At 33.7% G+C, this 24,567-nt stretch overlaps 2 protein-coding genes across 2 annotated transcripts; one reads left to right on the forward strand and one right to left on the reverse strand.

Moving 5' to 3' along the window:
• Positions 1-6,815: 6,815 nt before the first annotated feature.
• Positions 6,816-16,120, reverse strand: LOC144854725 (cyclin-dependent kinase 7-like). Its single transcript, XM_078712679.1, has 10 exons — positions 16,023-16,120; positions 15,342-15,401; positions 14,509-14,610; positions 13,713-13,781; positions 12,805-12,915; positions 12,573-12,691; positions 12,138-12,324; positions 11,348-11,497; positions 10,726-10,867; positions 6,816-8,656 (listed from the first exon to the last, which is right to left on the reverse strand). Exons 1-10 carry the CDS (start codon positions 16,092-16,094, stop codon positions 8,619-8,621), a joined length of 1,050 nt encoding a protein of 349 aa, XP_078568805.1. The 5' UTR covers positions 16,095-16,120; the 3' UTR covers positions 6,816-8,618.
• A 4,175-nt stretch (positions 16,121-20,295) lies between these two features.
• On the forward strand, positions 20,296-22,620 carry LOC144854601 (thrombospondin type-1 domain-containing protein 7B-like). Its single transcript, XM_078712539.1, has one exon. It carries the CDS (start codon positions 20,296-20,298, stop codon positions 22,618-22,620), a length of 2,325 nt encoding a protein of 774 aa, XP_078568665.1.
• The last annotated feature ends 1,947 nt before the right edge of the window (positions 22,621-24,567 follow it).

The following is a 24,567-nucleotide window of genomic DNA, read 5'->3' on the forward strand; positions in this document are numbered from 1 at the left end:
TTTTCATTTGATCGTACAGTACTCTGTAGTTTTTATATTTACATTACAATTTTTCTAATACTATGTTAATATAAAGTTTGAGGTACACCACGTATATATAGTTCTGAAAAGAACTGTTAGTTTCTCGACGTTTTGATCAATATACTTCGGCATGCAATCCTTCAAACAAATGATCAATGAATACCAATATCAACGAATGATACACTAAAAGAGAGGGATTAATAAGAATAAGAAAAGTTTGGCAACATTATTCACCTTAAACACTTCGGTATCAATGAAGGACTTACAAAAGTTGGAAAGGCACTCGAGAAAATCTGTAAAAGCAACATCTGATGTAAACAACTTTAAAAATTGCAAAACGTTCAGCATGTTTCCGAAATGAATAAGAAAAGAAAATTGAAAGCAATTGTACAATTCTACATATAACATGTTCTTAGTTCTGATTAACTGTTCACTTCCTAACGGAATGATACGTGGGCGTTTACCTATAACTTATCCTATCACACAGACAAGGAAAATCTTTTCCATAAAGGATTATTTTACAGAGAATCGGCCTGAAATCCTACTTTTCATCTTAAACAAAAATTCAGTAATAATACACAGTAATACGCATAATTACTATTATTATAAATCTACATCTTTCTTCTTCCGCTGAAACTTTTTCAGTGCATGTAAAGGTTACACAAGTTTATATGTCTTTCTTCAAATGTGAATGTGTTTTTTTTAATAAATAAAGTACAATAATATAATACATAATTTTGCCAAAATGTGTGTTGTTGTAAATTTACTACTATACGTATTACAAATTTACAACTGTACTTAATATCAAGTTGGAATAAACTTATTACATGGGTCAAGTAAATAGTTTTAAAGTTCATGCTGATCAAACTATAGAGGGAGTACTCACATTTGTAAATTCAGTTCCTTATGGTTTGTGTAAATATTACTTATACTAATTGTTGTGACATTTACCCTTTATATTGGTAGCACACAGGAAAGTGGTGCATTCAACCTTATAGTTTAAAAAAAAGATAAGAAATGTTAATGTTAATGTCACTTTCAATGCACATTGATACAAACATGTGGATTTGAATTGGAGATTGTAGTTTTGTATTGTACAGGTTGAACAAATATCTAATTAGGCGTATACAGTATATTCCTATGAAAAAGTAGTCTTTAAAGTCTGTCTACATTATAAAACTTTATGTGACAAAACAATTTAAATGTGCACATATATGGACATGATGATGCCATATCACTACCATATTTTGGCACATTACATTTTTCAAACTAGTTTGATTGAGTGTAGAAAGAGCTTAAAATATATCAAATAAATCCTCAAATAATAAATAAATCAAAGATAATTTTCAGGATATCATAAAGGCAAACCAATTATTTACTATTAAAATGATATAAAATGTGAATAAATTACCCGCAGCACATCTCTGAATTCGTCAAAATAATGGGTAAACACCATTTTGCAGGTACTATTTTTAGGTGCAATGCAAAATAATGTTAGAAGTGGTCAACACACACTTATGAATAATATACAACTTATTTAGGAAGTAAAAGATGCAGTAAAAATCTAGTTGTTTAAGTATTGATCTAAATCGAACTCTAACAGCAAACAGTAGCCACAAGAAATAAATAGAACAATCTCTTTTCAAGCCACTGGGTTGTCAAAGGCTTCTGTGATAAAGTGGTCAGGCTGAAACCTTACCAACCGTACTGGTGGCTATGGCCCTGGCTGAAGGGTAGTGCAGAAGTTAGGCCAAGCACCTTCTTGACAAACTGTTTGGGGAGTCAGCTATATGAAAGTCTTTTTACTATGTGGTCCTGCAGAATTACATCCCAGCCTCCACAATGGACATTGGGATAATTTTAAATAACTTCTCCAAAAAGTGGCAAACTCAGGGTTTTTAAACAGAAGTTTGCTAAAGTAAACTAAGGCATAACAGCCTGTATAATGATAATGGCCATGATCTGATTTCTTTACACAGTATAATTTAAAGGGGAACTGGGTTTATGATTTAATTATGTATTCCTAGGTTTTTTAAGCTAAAGTAATACTAAACAAGGCTTGTGATGACAGTTACAATTTAGCCTTTCAACCCTCAGTCCACCTCCTATTTGAACCCAGCGCAACTCTTATCTCAAATTAGGTAACCACACGAAGGTAAGGAGTTCACACCACTGTCAAAATAAATAAATTATTGTTAGCTTTTAATTAACACAGGATAATTTGAAGGGGATTTGGGCTTCACTGTTTAATTATGTGCCTCTGGTATTTGTACAAAATAGTTGGCAGTAGAATAACCAGTTATCGCAATCACATTGAACAATCAACTTTAAAGTGTATGTGTTATCTTTTAAAAATGTAACATATGATTTTACTACAGAGTATTTTATATTATTTGTTTGTATATATATTTCTTTTTATGCAATATGCAATATATCTTGATTCATTAATAAATTTTGTTTATGGTGTATCAATAATGAAATAAAAATAAATTGAAATTGTCAATTGTTAAAAAACGATTTACAGTATAACTAGGTAAATTAGGGTCATATCATTAATATTGCACGTATGATGTGTTGTTTGATTTGAGGGCAACGTGCTATCACTGATCTGGGCTACTGTTTGTAACAGTATAAAGAAAGAATAAATATGTCTACAATAAATAAATTCAAAGGCAAAATACTAAAAAAAAAATGAGACAATGCTGTGGGTATCAGTGGCTAGATCTCAATAGAGATAGATATAAAATAAGCAGAAAAATCAAATGCATAAAAAGTAAAACAGCCAGAAAGAACATTCAAGCATTCGGAAACAGTATTCCTTCATCAGGGCTAATAGATCGTTATGTTGTCTTCTTTAAAGTTTGGTTAACCCCTTACAGAAAGTTCACACTACTGTCACTATAGATCAGCAATGGTTGGTAATAATCAACACAGGATAATTAAGCCGGTCTGTATTTCATTATCTCATTAATGTGTTCCTACTTTAGGTATCATAGTACAGAAACACTTTACAGTAGTAGAAGCCTTCCTTTGTGGGACCTTTGTTATGGGGACCCCCCTAATTAGGGGACACTTTGTCTGACAATAATCATAATGTAAAGCTCTGTCTACACTATCAAACTAATTTGACAAAAAAAGTGTGATGTGCCCAAATATGGTAGTGAAATCCCCAAATACTGATATGACATCATCATGTCCATGATTTTCTTTTCTTGTCACATAAAGTTTGATAGTGTAGGCAGAGCTTTAAACACTATAAGGTCTATTTGCATGTTTTTTAAACATTTATTCGTAAACAGAAAGTATTTTTACTGATATGAAATGACATGTATGTGTGTATGTATGCATGTAATGACATACAAGATAATTTCCATCTCATTAATATTAATAAACAGTTAATAGAATTATAAGGAATGTTTTAATTAAAATGCCAGGCCTTCTCGATAACTTTAATGTCCCATGGTGGCATATGTTTATAAGATGAATTCCTGTGATAGTAAATTAATATACATATCCTGTCATTCAAAAATATGATTTTTACTTTCTATATCACTTCTTTTTCAATAATTTCACATTATTTAAATTAACATTGCATTTCATCCTAACTCCTACTAAGGGGACACCTTCGGGATTCAACAAATCTTCTTAATAAGGATGTCTACCGAATATTGTTTGCTGTTAACCTCTACAAAGTGTCTACATTATAAAAGATGTCCACTGAAAATATTGGTTGGCTACCCTTACTAAGGCGACACCTTAGGTACTCAACAAACGGACTCCTAAATGAGGGTGTCCTCTGAAGATGGTGTCCTAGGGGTAATAAAACCTGGAAAGTTTCTCATTAAATAGTGGTGTCCCCTGAATAGGGGTGTCCCAAATGGGGTGTTCTACTTTAGAAATATCAATGAGATAAAGTTTCCTTCTTTTATTGTGTACAAATTTTTTATATTCGGATTATTAAAACTGACAACACTGCCTGCTATTCATTCTTTTAAATAATAACAAAGTTGGCTTCACTACCCTTAGGCCACAAAAAAGCACCCAAATAAGCAACAGTTGTCTGTCACTGTCATATACAACAGGAACACAATTGCAAGTGTCGACACCAAGTCTATCAAGGGTGATATCGACAAGAGATTGGTTAAATACCGATCTCATCATCATCACTAAAGTTAAACAGAGAGGCAACATTTCATCTGTTGGTTAACAAAACTATTTATTTCCAGAAAAATATATATTCAAAAGAGTGCTTTAGATTCTTTGCTTTTGGGTAAAAAAAAAATTATTTAAAATCATTTCCATCAAACGTTTCAAGTTAGATTTCACAATTTTCATAGAGTTTTGACCCTTTCACGGCTTTTGGTCATCCTTCAAACCCTTGCACGTATACCACCATGATTAATTCATTCCAAGCGATCCTAGCGCAGTTTCACCACAACAGTGTGTTGAAGCTCGCCTTTCCGAATTTCCATGTATGGTAAGATTTCCAGCAAATGCCTTGTGGACACACTGAATGTTAAAATTGATCAGAGGGACATAGCCACCACACATGGTGTGGTTGTGAGACTCATTACAACAAAAAACCCTCCACCCAGAGGGACATAGCCACCACACAGGGTGTGGTTGTGGGACTCATTACAACAAAAACCCCTCCCACCCAGAGGGACATAGCCACCACACAGGGTGTGGTTGTGGGACTCATTACAACAAAAACCCCTCCCACCCAGAGGGACATAGCCACCACACTTAACATGGTGTGGTTGAGACTCATTACAACAAAAAACCCTCCCACCCACAACCCTTCCACTCCCTCCCTCCAAAACAGCAATTAAATATTACTGGCATTTGTCAACTGCCAACAATATCCTTCAATAGAAATTGAAAAAATGTATCAATTAATCTCTAGCAGCATAATCAATGGATGTGTCCTGTCAAAAAGTGGTCAGGTTGAAGTCAGACTGGTGACTACAGGGATAGGATAGGCATATACAGTATTCCCAGATGAATGCACGACTTCACATTAAAATACTCGTGTATGACCCTGAATATTTCCAGAGTAATTGAACATAAACTATGACTTCCAGAATCAGAAATTACATGTCTAAAGCAGGAATTAAATGATTCATGTTCCGTGGCTGATTGTAAATGCGAAATAGGATGTGTGGATGTTTAACATTCACCAAGAAGCATCAAATTATTAAATATGTAAACATTAAAATTATTAAATTTATTCTCCATCAAGTTAAATTAGCATTGCTTTTGAATCATTTCAATGTGTGCAGACTTGCTTCCTAGAAAAAGAGAAATTGTTGTGGAGGTAATCACTTCATACATAACACATGACATGGGCTTGTATGTAGGAATCGCTAACAGATCTGGCTGTGGATGTGTCTACAAATGTATGTCAAAAAAACAATTTCTGAAAAAACTTTTTGGAAATTAAAACAGAATTTTAATCACAATATGATTCATTTTTCCATTACTCATTTAAAATAACCAATTCAATTAAATAGTTTTTAGATCTTTAGAGAAAACAATTATGTGTTTGATAGTACTTATTTAACCATGGTTTGATATTTTTCGACATCATCTAGAAGAAATGTTTTTCCTTTATCTAGCTAACGTTTTAATTGTTAATAATACATCACAATATAGACATCCACAAATGACACTGGCGACATGTCAGTACATTAGATTTAACAATGTATACAGTAGAGAAAACATTAGCTTGGCATTCATGACTTGAATATATACAATGGCTACTCATTTATCATAGATTCTCAATAATTCCTAGTAGAATCAATGCATCATGATTCGTTAGCTTTTCCTGAAACCAATTGCTGAAAAAATAAATTAAGCGCTATGAAACTGAGCAGACTACAGAGAGCAACAGAGATTTTAGGATTGATTAACGCAAGATTTAATAAGCTTTTGTGTGGTCATAAACAAATCAAATTTCTTGAAAATATTTAGAATGATAACTTGAAAACTGTGGATGTTATCGTGCAGAAATATCTAAAAATACAAAGCAAGAATACTGTATACTTCTTCTTAGCATTTGAAATGTTAAATGCAACCAAACAAAATAAAAGGGTGAAGAAAAATTAAACCATTTCAAATGTAAATACAGAACTATACAATAGGTGTACTGTATATCTTGTGAAAGTTAATCTAAATAAGACATATTATTTGTGCTGGGAAAAAAAAAGCAACAAAAAAAAACAGATATAATTTATACAAATTTCCCTTTCTTAAAATATTTAAAATATTCTTATAATTTCTTTTTTAATTCTAAAAGGAAATCATTAATTTTTACACATATCAGACATGACAGACGTCTGGGCATTACATTAGAATTACAGAATTTAACTTTCAGTTTTATTGTTTGTGTAGCTAAGAAAATGTAATAAAATAAAAGTAACAGAGAGACGACATATGATTCATATACAAATCTATTAAAATATTTAATATTATTAAAGATCTTATGCTTATATGACAGATTCAAATCTGACATCACATTGCGTGACATATACAAAGTATTTGAAATTATACAATATCTTTGAATGTATTATTTATTTGTTGACCCATTCACCTTTGGATCAGTGGCACTCACAACATGCGGTGCGTGGCACTCACAACATGCGGTGCGTGGCACTCACAACATGCGGTGCGTGGCACTCACAACAAGCGGTGCGTGGCACTCACAACATGCGGTGCGTGGCACTCACAACATGCGGTGCGTGGCACTCACAACATGCGGTGCGTGGCACTCACAACATGCGGTGCGTGGCACTCACAACATGCGGTGCGTGGCACTCACAACATGCGGTGCGTGGCACTCACAACATGCGGTGCGTGGCACTCACAACATGCGGTGCAGCGGTCCAAAAACAAAACAATTTGAAAAATAAACAAAAAGAAGGAAAACATAATGACAGAAAAAAAGAAAAAAAGAAAGAAAACATAATGAGAGAAAAAAGAAAAAAAAAGAAAATTAAACTATATACAAGCAACAATACAACAAAAACAGTCATTGGGAATATTTCAACAAAGACCGTTTCTCCTATGACAAGCTTAAATATCTTTTACAAAATTTATCAAATGCGTTGTAAGAATTGTCAGAGAGAAGAATAGACTCTCCTCCTAAGATAAAACTTAGTTTGCTTTCATCATTTGCATTTAAATGTTGTGTCCATATGCCATAATCATTACAGAGTGTCAATTCATTTTCTTGTTTTCTTAATTCTTCTTTTCTGATTTCGTCAAAAGCATTACAGTTCAATAAAAAATGGTTAATATCTTCAGATTCACCATTAATACATATAGTGCCAAAGCCTGTGCTTTCGTTTGACCACTTACTTGTTTTACAGTCTAGAGGTAGGGTGTTTGATCTAGCCTTAAACTTTAGACTTGGTATATAGCTTCGCAGTAAAAATGTTGCCGCTTTAGTCTTGCTAATGATATACGAATGTATTGAAATTTGAGTGTTGCAATAAATTAATACTACAGCTTGGTTCCCACTTTGATGCAACGCAACGACGTAAGCATAACATAGTGATTTGAAAATCGCGCTCCAACTTGGCAAGGCACACTTCTCAACATGCTCACATGCTACAAAAATTGTCTTTATTTATTCTCAAATCTATATAACGATTGTGAAATTTAAATGTTGAATGTTAAATGCTGATAGCAAAAATCAACTCAAAACGCATTAGATACAGATGTAATGTTCGTTTTAAAATATGACTATTGGCTGTAAATTGGCCAATCAAATGCAATATTGAAACAGCGAACTCTGCTAGGTCATGCACCACTATGCCTGCACTCTGCGCCTACCAAGTTACAAGCATGTAATACCACGATAGTACTTTATTCTAAAATGATCCCCAGTGCAAATGAATTTTACCAAGAAAAAATAATTTGTAATCATTTCTCGAAAAAAAATTGATTCTGCAAAAAGTGTACTGTATTGTCATGATTTATGTGGTTTGTTGATAATACTAATTTTAGAATTTACAAAAATCTTTGTTGACACCATCTTCTAATTTTCTTCTTCCACTAGAGCTCTTTCGGGTATTATGACGCCGCCCGTAATATTTCAGATTCAGACAACAAATAGCTCTACATAATATAAAACCACATCATGGAATTTTTAAATCTCCATTTTTGTGGTTGATGAATTTAAGTACTATGATTTAGCAGTACAAATTTCACACAATTCTCAAGATGGTACGTTCGAAGCATACCCAGTACCATGAATTTTCTTATGGTGACTATACCACAATCGAAGCCTTGTACTAAGACATAGCTTTAACACAGTTGTCATTCTGCAGTTGGCAAGTATCAAGCAAAAACACAATAAAGTTTTGTACCAAGAGTTTAGTTTTAAAACTTTGCCATCTTGCAGTTTGAATGTTATGCAAAGACGTTTGTTGAATAAATAAGTACAAAAGATTAATTCAAAAGAGTATGAATCATCATTATGACATCATAGGCATTCCATACATCTCACCTGGACAGATGAGAGGACAGCTTCTCATCTCACTGCACATGCTCCAACTTCAGTTTATTAATAGCCTGAATGTTCACATTTTTTTTCAGAAGACAAGTTTCTTAACCATATGTCCTACTGAACCTAAATTGGAGAATAATTATAAACAAAAAAAGATTCATTCTTGGATAAAATTTATAGTTGTCACAATGCAAAAAGTTATTTTCAGTGCAGTGGGGTGAGAGGAGAGAGGTTTGGGTGAGAGGGTGGGGCTTGACTATCCAAGGATGTAACAATCGACCATTTCATACACTAGTAATGTCCCCTATACAGTCACGCACTACCAAATCTGCATTACAGTGTGTAGGATTATCTAGTAGTTATAGCAAATTTATTTTATAGATTTAAAACTAAAAGTACATTTCTACATTTTGATTTGTACAATTATGTCCTGTTTTAGAAAAAAAAATGTATTGATTAAATGTGAAAAGAATCTTATTATAGATAATAAAATGAAACTCAAAGTAAACAGTTAATAATTTGTCCAACAAAAAACAAAAAAAACAATTATTGAGGATATTTATTTACAGATATTAATTCCATTTAATTAATTAATTTAAAATATGTCACTTTCATCTATACAGAGGTATCTTTACAAAACATGACCTTTAACACCTGCTGTCATGGCTTTGAGCCTCTCTTCTTTTATCCTCAAGGCTCTTTGCTCCCAATGGACGTAACGTCTATCAGGTGGTAGACATGTAGACTATCATTATCCCCGGAATCTATAATTATCCCTTCTCCATCCAGAACAAGACTCAGCGTACTTTAAAAGTACTGATATCAATTAATTTCCTTGAGTGTAAATTTAATTATTAAGAACTGAGTAACATCTAGATCGCATGGCAATAACCTGAATGACAAAATTGTTTGTACTTTAAACAATTTTCTCTATATCAAGAATAATCTCCTTTAAATGCCCTTGCTTCCTACTAGCAACTAATTTTTTTCTTGCAGTAGGGTTAGATTCTTTTTTTGTCAGTATAGATTTAACATTACATTTAAAAAACTTTTTTTTTTTTATTTAAAGTGTAGCTCCAAATTTCTATAATTTATTATAAAAAAAATATTTTTCATCAGTGATAAAGATATTTAACAGTACATTGCTTTAAAGTGTAGCTCCAAGTTTCGAAATTTTTATTATTAATCTATTAGAAAAAATCTAATTTCATCAGTGATAAAGCAGAACGAGATAAGAAACTTACCAAAATCAAGCAAGAGAAACTTCATTCACAGAGCTACCCTAACCTTTTTTCATCCAGATTTTTTTTTTATCTAGTAACAATACACCAATTTAATTGTCGTAGACTTTTATGGTATTTTAACTTGCCTTCTAATGTTGTTTCAATTCTTATAATGGTTTTATACATATATGTACTGCACCTATCAGCAATCATTATATGGATATATGGTACATTATAAATGCTTTTATTATTATTATATAAAATTTCAGAACATCAAAAAGGCCTTGATAGACAAATTGTAAGTTTTTTTTCTTCAACCATGACAACATTACTGTAGGATACAAACGCTGGAAAAACTGTTTATTGGCAAAAGGGATCAGCAACCCGCGTTGACAAATAAATGTAATTACATTTTTGTAAAGAATATTATGAGTGTTATATTCTCCAGGGAATGGCGATACAATGATGAAGCAAATATTGCATATCTTCAAGTTCTTAACAGTAAAAAATTTGTTTGAAATATAACAAGTTAATTGCTGTCTGTCTGTTTTATTTTTATCTTTCTGTTTCAATGAATCATCAGTTATAACTATTGTTATCATTTATTTTATATACTTCCAGATATTCCTATATATATTTCAATTGTCTGTGAAAATGTAGTATTTGTAACTTCTTTGTAATTTCTTTATTCAAAACGGTAAGCCTGAATATTGCGGAACAGGAAGGCCACTTGAAGAGTGCACTGTCTAGTGCTCTGCTTTTGTGGCCATAATCAATGTGCAATTTTTGCATAGCCTAGCTTTTGACAATCAATTCCAAGATAAAAGCCACTGGTTAGTGTTTACTCTAGAACAGTAGGTGTGTTAAAAAAGACTTCTATCCAATTAAATTGCCTCTTCCATCTTGAATCAAAAGCTAGGCACATTGAATTCATAAACTATAAAACTTTTTATAATAAAATTCACTTACCTGCTTCTTCCATAACCTTCCTTTTAAGTGAGGGTCTTTTATTGTCTTCTTCTTTGATGACTGCTATTGGTTGTCCAGGCCTAGGCAACTTATGCCCTGGTGTTGGACCAGGTTCGTTGCTAAAAAACGCCATCTGTAAGGCCTTCAAATACAAAATAATTTTAAATCTAAAGTTATTGAGATTATATTCATTCATATCCATTATTTCGGATATTACATCCATATACAAAACATTCAAAACCAAAAAAGAAAACTAATAATAATAATAGTTCATTCTTATATAGCGCATATAACCAAGTTCTCAATGAGCTGTACATAAATTAAAATAGACAATGCTAATAATTTTAATTCATGAAAAGCTTTTTTTAAAAAGGAAAGACTTCAACTGGGTCTTGAAAGAGTTAAGAGTGGCACACTGTCTGATTAAAATTGGTAAGGAATTCCACAGTATTGGAGCTGCCACAGCAAAAAAAAAAATGTCACCAGGAAATTAACAATAGCAACTAATTTTTGTTATTAAAATAAAACCTTGATGATTTTCACTTAACTATTTGACTTAAGCAAAATGATTGATAAATGCTAGTTCTGAATTTTATTATAGATTTGCTATTATTCAACTTACCTGAGTGGCAGTGCATCTTTGTGAAGGATCAAGCTTTAACGTTTTATGTAGTAAATCCAGCAGGGCATCATCGGCCGCAGTAAATATATCTCTTAATGGCGTACCCGGGAACGACTTGTATGTAATGTAATCTGGTAGTAAAGACATTCCCTTGAAAGTAAAATTTTAATATAATAATAATGAGAAACATATTTAAAAACAATAAAATAAGCAATAAAATACACACTAATTTCAACAATATGAAATGTCATCATCATGTTTTAAAGACCCATTTATTTTTGTCATAGAGCTAAAGATTCTAAAATGTTGACATACTGAACCCTAATTAAAGATTAAATGAAAGGAGAGAGTAATTCACAAATAAATGTCATCATGATGGAATGGATTAGTTTGGAGCAGGAATGCTAGTAGACCAAACCCAGCACCGTTTTGATTTCACGATCACTTTTTCTAATATATGAATTCATGTTTTATTATCAACATATATATCCTCTATATTCTGAAGATGACATAATTAATGTTGAAATAGTGACTTATATTCCTGATCACATAATTAAAGATTAATTGGAAGTGGAGCTGTAGATTGGTGGTTAATGTGCTTGCCTTCCAATCCCAAGGTCCAATCCTGACGTAAATGACAGGGTTGTAACTCACGACTCTTTCACCTCCACTCCCTAAGCCTCAAATAAGACTTAGTATATAAGCACGATAAATTATAAAATAGTTTATCCATCCTGTAATTGGTGAATTACTCGCTGTTGGATGCATATGAAAAAAAAGAAAAACTCACAGGCCAGTCTTGCTCTGTTGGTGTACCTAAAGCCTCAAATATTTTACCAAGTTGATCAATATCTGTTTCACCGGCAAGGAATGGTACTCGTAGAAGCAGTTCAGCTAAAATACAGCCAGCAGACCAGATATCAACTCCAGTACCATATATCCTGGCACCAAACAGCAGTTCTGGACATCTGTACCACCTGTAATATGGTAATTAGAACTAGCTGATTTGATCTTTGACCTCTCTGGAAACATTGGATGCTTATAAGTTAAATGATGAGAATATTTCATAAGTTGGGAGAATAAAAATGCAGCCCAACCCAAACGGTGAAATTATAAAATCAACCCCATGGTTTACAGTACAAATGGCCAAGCAATTCAAAGTAGATGTATACGTGTTCAAACAATGCAATAAAATTTGATTTATAAATTCAAGTAGATCACACACCTAGTAACAACTTGATGTGTATAAACTCTATTTGGGCTACCAAACGTTTTGGCAAGTCCAAAATCAGCTAACTTCAGTACTCCAGCCTCATTTACAAGTAAATTATTGGGCTTCATGTCCTGTGGTGGAAAAAAAAACACTAAAAGAATTAAATATGAAAAAAACAATGGAAATATTACATACACATGAATTCTACTTCAAAGGTACAATTTATATACTCTATTAGACTCACCCTATGCAATATCCAATTATTATGCAGATATTCCAGTCCCTTAAATGTCATTAACATATAAGCTTTTATATGTGCTGGAGTGAGAATAAGTGTGGTGTCTTTAATCAAAACCTAAATAAATACGAGAATATGAGAATTACTGTACTACATCAATTTAAACAAACTTTAATTCATTCGACACAATAGTATACACATAATGAATGGTGAGAATATTTCATGATTTGAACGATTGACTGCTCTATTTAATGAGGCAGAGTTAAGTGCTTATTTTCGTGTTAATTGTTACCATATCGGTTTCCAAAAATGTACTATGTCAAGTGCCATTTGGAATGTTAATTGACAAGCAAAATAGGTGGCGCTATAACAAAGATTTTGGCTGTGGAAAAAGAACAGTTGTGGAAAAGACTGGCCTGTGATTTTTTTTATGTATGCAAGAGAAACTTTTTTTTTACAAAAAGCTGAATGTTCATTTATCATCATCATCATTATATATCCTTTCCTTTCAGTAGAACCAGGAAAGAGTGAAATTACTGTAATAATAGTAATTTCACTCTTCCCTGAAAGCAATGACACAACCTGTGTTGTCCATCTTTGCATAAGTGGTATTGGTACCGAACAATCATCACTTAGAATCAAGTAAGCAAAGTTTGTGTTGAAAGATTTGCATTGCGGAAAAACACTAGCAATATCAGTGTTGAAATACATTGTTTGTTTCCAAAGGGAATAATAGTAAAGTTGAGAATATCTGTTTTCTGTTGTTATGCTACAAGAAAATCTCTGTCCACACTATCAAACTAGTTTGACAAAAAAGTGTGATGTGCCCAAATACGGTAGTTATATGACATCCTCTCCATATATGGGCACATTACATTTTGTATGATAGTGTAGACAGAGCTTTATTCTCTTACCTCTAAATCTACATCCATGAAATCCATTACAAGACTTATATTAGACTTGTGTCCAAACACATCTACAAGCTGTACGATAAAATTACGCTCAATAACATACACATTTGAATTATCTAATAAATTCAACTAAACAAATTTGTTAAATCAAGGCAATCTATCAACAGATAGAAAATCTATCAACAGATAGAAACTTGTCCTCTGGCAGTGACAAATACCAACAGTACTGTACTATGTACATATTCTCCGCAGCGTGTAGTGTCTGTTAAGGGGCATGGAACTGATCGTGTTGCAGCCACAGATAAAACCTTTGATTTCCGGAGCTCAGGATCTTGTTGTTAGATTGCCTTGGTTAAAAACACATTCTCTACGTCACTTTTTTCCTTCTACTTTAAGGTCACAAACTGCATTTTATGTAAAATCAAATACTATTATAGGCATATTGTGATAATTATTTTCATATTTCAATCGTTAAATGTGTTAAGTCAATTCAAATATTGTAATTGCCCGCTATAAATACCAGCATGCAGCACGCAGATAGATTGATATTGTAGTTTTGTTTACTGTGATGCACCCACTTTTGACCGATAGTTAAAGGAAAACAAATAAAAGAACTGTATCTTTTTAGCAATTTAATGTTTTTAAAGTAATATTTATTATAATATATATGCATTATTTTTACAAAACATAAACAATTGCAGGTAAAGTGTTTTTAAATTGTCTGAAAAACATGCCAATATACTTATATTACAGTTACTGTATCATCTCATGCATAAAATCTAAATTGGCAATTACTTACACTAATAATGTTTTCATGATGCAGTTCTTGTAGAAGTTTAATTTCTCTTAGAGCTGTTCGGTTCACTCCATCTTTTGCTTCTGACCTATGACCTAATTTAATCTGTGTAATAATATTGAACAAAAGATTTAACTCTCAGTGTACAGACAACAAATCAGACAACTTAAAAACCTCCGCTAGAATGGCGAGAGGTTATGACATCGATAGCGTGTGTTGTATGTTTGTTTCCTTCTATATTGCTAGTTAGCAGGATTACTCAAAAAGTTATTACCCGATTTTCATAAGATTTTAAAGGATGGTTTCATAGCTGTATGGGAACACATCATTACATTTGCATATGCCTAGGCAGAGGTTTGCGCTCTCTGAGTGCCCCTCTAGTTTAATAATGAATTTTATGAATAAAGGTAACTTTCCTCAACTAAACTGAAACATAAAACAAATTGTTCGAGCGGTAAAAGTATGTGACCATGGAACTTGTGGTAGAAGAAGTCTTCTCAGATAAGGACTTTGATTAGAAACCAGAGGTTTGTCTGGCTTGTGTGTTTTAAAGAACAGTTTTGGGAAATGTTACCCCGGTGTACTTCTCCATCTCAGTTCTTATCTTCAACTATGAATAAATGAATGGTGCAGTTTGGTGGCATTGTATGACACAAAAAGAAACTTGGGGGCTGGGGGACAACTTGGGGGCTGGGGGGAAACTTGGGGGCTGGAGGGAAACTTGGGGGCTGGGGAAGTTGTTGTATTTGTAATTCACACTTGTGCGTAATTCAGACCAGAAGGCTGCAAGTCACAGGATATTCTCCCGCATTTTATTAAATTTATATAAAACATACTTTTTTAACAGCAACTATATTGTCTGTTTCTACATCTCGGGCTTTGTATACTGTAGCAAACTTTAAAAAAAAGAAGAAATAATTAATTCAAAAATGAGTAAAAAGGGTGAAGATTATGACAATTAAATAATGGCCAAATAACAAAAAGTGTTAGATTAGGCTAGGCCTACTACGCCTAGCATAGTTTCACAATGTTGTTGTCTAGCTTTTGTTATAATAAACTTTTTATTTAGGCCCTAGGGTAGTTAGTATACCTAGTCCTATTAATAATAATATTATGTATTATTAGCTAGGTAGGCTAGGCCTAGCCTATAATTTATAAATAGGCTATTTTAATTTCCTCATGATCCTATTGAATTCAGTAATAAAATTACAAGTATAAATTTTCCATCAAAATTGGCGTTATAATACTGGGCCTGACGTATCCTCCTCATAGATAGTCCGGCCCTAGCTAGGCCTAGTTACTCAGGCCCTCCCTAGGCCTAGTGAAGTGTAGTAGTACTAGCCTAGCCTAGAGTAGTAGGGGTCTTTCCGTCTGCTGATTGCCCGCGGCTGGCTAACTAAGGCATACCATTAGGGCCTAGCTATATATAGATGTTAGTCTTAGTTATATATTTTTATAGAGAGCTAATTGTATTTAAAAACAAATAATAATTTCACTACTTTGCTTCACAACTTTACCTGCCCTTCTCCGAGAAATTTAATTTTTTCGTAGCGATCTGAACGATCCACACCGCTCATGGAAGCCGCCATGTTGTTGCTGAGGCAGCGTTGCCAGCGATAAAATTTAATCTCAAATAATGACAGATTTGGCCAAATAATGACAAATCCACAAAATGTGGCACTAAATAGCGCCACCAACGGTTGTATGCTTAAAAAAACGAATTCTAAATACTAAAATTATATTCCCATGTTGTTCAAAATTTATATTTTTAGTTTTGCGTGTAATAACTAGTAATTTCTCTAAATAATAGGGCTGCAAAAATTGTGTGAACGGCGCCCTCGCTGGGTGAAAACCACCCCTCAAGCCGAACGAGGGCGACGTATGTCAAGTGTGGTTTTTTTTCAATTTATGCAGCAAGGGAAAACAAGGCCAACAGCCATTAAGTCGCGTGCTACAATGCGTAGTGATACCGGACAGACAGACAGACAGACCAACCGACCGACATAGTGAACTATAGAGTCGCGTCCACGCGACTAAAAACATGCCCTCTGTTTGATGGGAGACACACAGCCTTGTGTTTCAGTTCTTGAACGGATAGAGTTTTTCTTTTTTTATGGCTTTACCCAAATCTGGTACATAGGCAATGTTAATTAATTTCTAATAACATGGAGAGCGTAAACAATCTTGCATGTCACACTGCCGAATCACATCACAAACATAATTATTAGTAATTAGTATTGTTAGGCCTTTTCTCCCACACAAATGCGAAATTGTCGTTATTAAGTTAAAAACAGCAATCCTGCTCTGTTGTAAAAACTTTTGAAAAAGTTCTTTGAAAGCAACGGTGATTAGCACTAGCATTCTCAAATTCAGACATCCTTTTCATTACTTGATATAGCCAATTTAAATTTATAATATTTTGACCTTCATTTTTTGTGTTTCAAGGGACAATACATCTTTAATAGACAGTTATTTCAACGTTGATTCAACGTTAAAAATATGCTGTCAACATGATTTTAAGGCATCAACAAATATTTTTGTATAAAATTGACAATGAACTGTGAAACGAAAAACTCGAGGCTGAATCAGCTAAGACAAAGCATTTAATGAGGCAATATTGAGAATATAAACGCTACAACTTAAAATTGTGTATGTTACAAAAGCTGTTAATTAGTACTGTATAACTTGAGAGTACGTTGTTAGGTCGGTATACTTAACTTAATTCCATTTACTTAAATTTTTATTATATTAGTATTATATTTATTATTATAGAAAATTGAAAATTTGACTTTATAAAGTCAAATTTTCAATTTTCTATAATAATAAATATAATACTAATATAATAATAATTTAAGAAAATGAGATTAAGGTACGTTTTGATGTGCTTAAGATGTCTATATCACTGCAGTAATATAATACTTGGTTCCAACTAGAGACGCAACACAAGTACGTAACAGAGAAAGTGATTTGACCAATCACAAGCGATGGATTATTCAAACTTTCTCTTGTCATTGGTCAACTTGCTTGCGTTGCGTCTGCGTCAATGCGTTGTCTCTAGTGGGAACCAAGCTTAATGGTAATTTTCATAGATAAATTTCTCGATTTTATATATAGTCTACGGTACCGTGCTTTAGCCTTTCAGAGACATATTTGAAGCTTACAAAGCAAATATATAAATGATAGCAGGATATAATTGTACATACTTCACGATTGTTATCTTGTACATACTAATTCCAACAACAAAAATAATTATTGAATTTTATAAATGTTACTTATTAAAATGTTATACTGTATTTGTCAAATGAAATAACGAGCCAATACACTTCTACTGTTGTTAGAGCTTACACAAATGTCTTCCAATGTCTTGCAATTCAATTTAAATTATAAAATATGCTGTAGCTTAACTATCATCAAGTACTTCGACTGTAACATTGAAAAAGAGTGCAACAAAATCAGTACTTTTTTTTACTATACATCTTGATTTATTGATTTTATAATTATAATTGTCTACAAAGCACTATAGTCATAAAAGTAATTTGTCAAATATTGTTGTATTATTGTTGACGTATAGGCCTAGTATAATTGCATTGAGATAAAAAAGTTCAATTTCAACTTGCAAGCTACAAGTATACATATCAATATTATCGTAAAATCGGAATTAAAAAAAAAATATTATTATATCAGAAAGTTTAACATCCGTAATAATGCACAATATGGTTTCAGAAAAAACAATTCTACTTATGGCCGTTATAGATCTGGTTGAACGAATTACCGATGCGCTTGATAAGAAAAAAAAATACCATCGGAATATTTATTGAATTAAAGCTTTTGATACCATCAACCATGATATTCTTCTAAAAAATTGGAACCCTATGGCATAAGAGGCACGGCACTTAAATGGTTTAGAAACTATATTAGTGGAAGGAAACAATTTACGTATATTGATAACACAAGTTCGTGTTTGATGGATATAAATTGCGTTGTACAATTCGTGGGCCTCTACTTTTTAGTTTGTACATTAACGATATATTTAATTGGTCAAACTCGTTATCTTTTGTTTTATTTGCTGATGACACAAACATATCTGCATCTCACGAAAACTTGGATACGCTCATAGAGCTAGTTAATGCTGAACTAAAAAATGTTTCGGATTGGTTCATCACTCAACGTTAAAAAAACGAATTACATATTTTACCGCAATCATCGAAATCCAAGTAACTTAGAGAATGTAAATATTTATGTCAACAATAAACGAATAGATAGAGTTAAATCGACTCAATTCCTTTGAGTATATATTGATGAATTTCTCACACAAGAATCACATCAATGTTACAGCTAGGAAAATATCTCGATATGTAGGCATACTGTACTATATAGGCCTAAAATAAGACATTTTTTACCAACCAATGCTCTCTGGACAATATACAAATCGCTCATTGAACCAGTATTAAAGATGTATTGTCCCCCTGAAAAATTAATTCTTAAAGAATTTTTTGTTGAATGTGCCATTTTAATGTCACCAATTAGTTATCCACTTTGACCAAAATTGGATCTAAAAAACCATTTATTTTGTAATTTTATAAGTGAAAACATACATTTTTTCCATTTTTTTCTACAGAAATGATTAACTTTACTAAAGCTACAAAATAATCTATTCAAAGTCTGATTTTATTAATCTTTATTTTTCATGTTTTTGGGGGACAATACATCTTTAAGTTATTGCAACATAATATGGTGTAGTACATTTCCAAGTTATCTAGATGAGTTATTTAAATTCCAGAAAAGGGCATTACGAGCTATAACATGGTCAAAGTTTAATGATTCAATGACTGAATGTTTCTATAAATTTAAACTTCTTAAAATTGCGAATATCAATAAGTATCAAATTGGGCTTCATGTACAATGTTACTACTAATCAGGACGTGCGTTTTTCATCACTATTTATAAAAAAGGTTCTTGCCATAATCATAATAAAAGATCTAAGGACAAAATGAGACTCAGAAAACGTAATCGTACTTTTACTAGTTTTAAGTGTCATGTGTGGGACCCAAATTGTGGAATGACTTGAGTTACGAACTACAAAGTACCAAATCATTAAATATATTTAAATAATTGTTTAAAGAACATTTATTATCATTTTACAAATAATTAAAAAAAATAATACTTGTTGCAGGATTTATCTTTTATTATTATTTTTTAGGCTAGTTAGTGACGTAGGGGGACACAACTAATCAAGCTCTTTTGAGTTTTTTTTAATATTTGATTTGATTTGAACAGACGAAGAAGAATAAAACACAAATTCCAACAAGACCAGGCACCAAAAAATTGTATCTTGAACAAGAGCGCAGAGACGTTAATAATTTTAATTCTAGAGTTGAAATTAAAAAGCATCAACATTTGAGTGGTGACTATCTAAACAACGATCTTCATTTAACATTACATGGATATATAAGTATTAGTACAAAGACACAACGCAATGACGTAAGCAAATGAATTGACCAACTTTTCGTTGCGTTCTAGTGGAAACCGAGAGTTAGGGATCATGTTAACATTATTCCATTGTAGTAAGAGTTTAATTAGACTCAAATACATAATGTTTTTTTCGCTCTGGCTGTGAGACAAACACAGTTACACAGTAATAATGGGATTTTACAGACTGATTAGGTTAAATATTTTACTAATGTAAATATTTGACCAAGTTTTATTATCAGACCTACTACATTACGGTGGTGAACCGTATCAGTATGGAAGGACCTGTCTAGACTATCTATATCTTTGGCAGAAAAAAAAATGAAGGGGGCTGCCATAGCTGCTATAGTAATCTGTTCGGCAGTAGTTGCAGTAGTTGCAGTAGTAGGAGGTTTAATTGGAGGATTTTTTATAGGCAGAAAGCGTTACAAATGCTTTCCCGTTGCATGTCAATGGGAAGGGTGGAGTCCATGGAGCGACTGTTCACATGAGTGCGGGACACAGGGTATGCAATACAGGTATAGAAAAATATATAACGAATCAACGTGTGGTGGTGCGACCTGTACAGGGCCATCTTATGAAGATAAAAAGTGCAATGACTTCTGTTATAATGGCTATAAGAACTTAGATAGCTGTGAGTGTCCAAAAGGATTCTCCGGTGAATGTTGTAAACTTCCAGTGAACGATTGTCGTTTGACTAGCTGGAGCAGTTGGTCAATATGCTCGCATGATTGTGGACCTCTAGGCACTCGTTTCAGAAATCGGACAATAACTCACTATCCGGAAAACGGCGGAGATGAATGTGAATCATTTACAGAACAGGATCAATGCAATCGTATTTGTTACAATGGCGGTTCATTACTAAGTAAAGTATGTAGATGTCCCTCTGGCATTAGAGGCACGTGTTGCGAGTGTAAAATCAAACATTGTGAAATGACAGACTGGAGTGATTGGTCACCATGTTCTCAAGAATGTGGTCCTTTAGGAACTCGATTTCGAACACGAGATATCCAACAGTCACCAGAGTGTGGTGGAAGTGAATGTCCATCTGATGTTTCTCAACAGCAATCGTGTAACCGCGTTTGTTACAACAAAGGTACTCTAGATCTGTCAAAGGACGTTTGCAGATGTCCAGATGGGTTCAGTGGTCAGTGTTGTGGTGTGAAATTACAAGACTGTGCTATGGTTCCTTGGAGCCAATGGTCGTCATGTTCACATACATGTGGTACGCTAGGAAAACGATTCAGAACACGTGACATTGACAGATCTGCTGTTTGTGGTGAAACCATGCTTCCTTCCATGTTATCCGAGGAACAATCCTGTAATCGGGTTTGTTACAATGGCGGGAGAGTTGCAGATGATCAATGTAATTGCACAACTGGATACACCGGTGAATGTTGTAATTGTAAGGTAAAAAACTGCTTACTCTCGTCTTGGAGTGATTGGTCTGTTTGTTCCGAAACATGTGGTCCTCTAGGAACTCAGTTTAGAATTCGTGACGTCAACCAACCGGCAGAATGTGGTGGATTGTGCTCCTTTGCTTTATCAGAAAACCGGCCGTGTAATCGGGTCTGTCGTAATGGTGGTTTATTAGACAGAACTGATTGTAGATGTTCCTCTCGATATAGTGGAAAATGCTGTGATTGTGAAATCGAGCATTGTGAAATGACAGATTGGAGTGAATGGTCACAATGTTCTCAAGAATGCGGTCCTTTAGGAACTCGATTTCGAACACGAGATATCCAACAGTCACCAGAGTGTGGTGGAAGTGAATGTCCATCTGTCTTTTCTCAGCAGCAATCGTGTAACCGCGTTTGTTACAACAAAGGCACTCTGGCTCGGTCAGAGGACGTTTGCAGATGTCCAGATGGGTTCAGTGGTCAGTGTTGTGGTGTGAAATTACAGGACTGTGCTATGATTCCTTGGAGTCAATGGTCGTCATGTTCACATACATGTGGTGCGCTAGGAAAACGATTCAGAACACGTGACATTGACAGATCGTCTGTCTGTGGTGAAACTATGCTTCCTTCCATGTTATCTGAGGAGCAATCTTGTAATCGGGTTTGTTACAATGGCGGGACACCTAATGACACCAAGCAGAGATGTGACTGTAAAGATGGTTACAGTGGTGCTTGTTGCGACTGTAAAATACAAGATTGCATTATTAGTGGTTGGAGCAAATGGTCAGCGTGTTCTAAAAATTGTGGACCTTTAGGAAAGCAGTTCCGTACACGTAGTATTATCAAAGATTCAGATTGCGGTGGTGCTGTCTGTCCTATAGACCTTGTTGAACAGAAAGAATGCAACCAGTACTGTTACAACAACGGGGTCCTCAAACCACACGAGAACGCATGTGACTGTGAAGATGGATATAGTGGAGTGTGCTGTGGGTGCAAAGATGTCGACTGTAGTTTCCAGGAATGGAGCGATTGGTCCTCGTGTAAAAATGCAACCCGTCAATTAAGATCACGAGACTTCGCTACATATGCATCGTGTTCCGGAAGAACATGCGAAGGGCCGTTGACAGAAGAGAAATCTTGCCAAGAAACGTTAAAATCACAAAAGTTGGTTCAAAAGGCAGGGTTTGGATCTTTGATTTCTTACGCTTTGTTGGTTACCGTCTTGCTTGGTATCGCAGTCAGGTAAGAACACGTAGCCTTACATGCTTGGGTTTATATATTATTGGGTCTTCTAAACATGGCTTTACTGACTCCCCACAGTGAAAAAAAGAACCTCTGCATTCGGACCTCTTCTTGTAAATACTGAACCGCATTTAAACACAGTAAACTTTCCGATCAAAAGTGTTCTCTTAATTCTTTATTCAATAAAAACATTGTCACATGTTCCAGTCTTACCAGGATACTCAATCAAACACAAAAATACACTTAACAAACATATAGATAAAACAATTCTCTTGCAAAAAGCATCTTTTTAAAGTTGTAAAACCAAATTGTAATATATTATTATGAACATTAGATTGAAGGTTTGGTAGATTAAAATTACTTTTTGTTAATGTTACAGTTTGATCTACATCTATAGAAGAAAGAAACGTAGGTCTGCTTTACAAAATAGTAGACCTTCTGTGCAAAACTACAGTAGGCCTAGGAGACAAGACTACACAGATAATACGGCGACAGTAACCGAAGAGACACGTTTCGTTAGCAACCCAACCATATCAGGATAAGACAAACTATTCCCTTTCTACTCTATTTTGGTGTTGTAAGACTGTTAAAACTTGTTTTTATCTGTGTCTATTTTAATTGCTATATTTTTATATATTTGTTCACTCATAAGCCAGAATTGGCTGGTCTTGTAAACAAGAGTGTGATTAAATAGGGGCGTGTGGCGCAGTGTGTTGGACGTTCGACTACTGATCGTGAGATCGAGGTTCGAATCCAACACTCTGGAAATCATTTATGCTTCTAGTTCTTTTAGTTTTTTGCTTCAGCAAAATTAGTACTTTTTGCTTCAGCCAAAAAAATTGCGCAAAATCAGAGCTAAAAAATGGCGTTCAAGAGGACTCATCAGGAGAATCTAAAAGTGTAGGCCTAAACAGAGTTTGATAGGCTCGCTTAAACAAAGGAAACTCTTAATTAGTCCGTACCCTCTCAATATGATAAGGTTTATCGTAAATAGCTTGAATTTGCGAGGAACGATGGTGGGAAGGGTTTGGGAGCAAACGTCACGACGCGTACGTACAAACAACAAATCACGTACGAACGCGTCGTGACGTTTGCCCCGCACGCTATTTGCGATAAACCTTATTAGTGATCATCCGACCTGGGGCCGGATTTATCAAACTTGCTTAGTAAAAAAATCGTCTTAACTTTGCCCTAAATCCTAGATTTTGACTAAGTCAGATTTATTAATATATCTAAGCAAAAACATTTGCTTAATTCTGTCTTAAATCTAAGACGAACAACACCCTGTCTTAAGAGGAAAAATGTGGTCTTATCTCATTTCTGACTTTAATCAAGCTCCCATAATCTGTTCTTAATGTCTTTCTTTTATTTCTATGTACAATGTTGAGACAAGAAAGTATATATAAGTATATTTTTAATCAATTGCTCATTTTATTCAGATTTACGTTATGATGTGTGTAGCAATGTTAGAAAGGGAGCAATTTATTTTGATTATTGAAATGACAATTTCAACAACTTCATTTTCTTATTTTTGAAAGTTTCGATGTTGTTTATTTGCTTGTTTTTTGCCTACCTTCTTGCAGTGTTAATTTTATCAAATTTGTTTTGATGTATTAATAAAGAATTGAATTGGATTGTATATAATTAGTCTACATGTATGTACATTATAAAACCACATTATCTATATCAGAACAAGTTAATTCAACAACAATGATGAGGTACAGTACTAATTCAAAAAAGCATTTTGTTTACTCTTCCGTATTTACCATCACATAGCAATTATTTACCTCCGCCAAGGAGGTATATATAATAGTAATCGATCGCGTGTGCCTGTTTTTCTGTCTGTTTGTTTGTTAGCAGGATTACTAAAAGTTATTGCAAGATCTTTACCAAAATGAAAATACAGATATATATGTGATCAAGGACCACTCCATTTATGGCAATCCGGACC

This window comes from Antedon bifida, chromosome 10, assembly GCF_963402885.1.
Source record: "Antedon bifida chromosome 10, ecAntBifi1.1, whole genome shotgun sequence".
Lineage (NCBI taxonomy): Eukaryota > Metazoa > Echinodermata > Crinoidea > Comatulida > Antedonidae > Antedon > Antedon bifida.

Bases quoted from the DNA above. Each gene is read 5' to 3' on its own strand.
- LOC144854725 (XM_078712679.1), bottom strand. From the start codon at position 16,094: ATGGCGGCTTCCATGAGCGGTGTGGATCGTTCAGATCGCTACGAAAAA. The intron at 14,611-15,341 runs GTATGTTTTATA...ATTATTACACAG, and splicing joins ATATAGTTGCTGTTAAAAAA to ATTAAATTAGGTCATAGGTC. The intron at 10,868-11,347 runs GTAAGTTGAATA...TTGTATTTGAAG, and splicing joins AAAGATGCACTGCCACTCAG to GCCTTACAGATGGCGTTTTT.
- LOC144854601 (XM_078712539.1), top strand. From the start codon at position 20,296: ATGAAGGGGGCTGCCATAGCTGCTATAGTAATCTGTTCGGCAGTAGTT.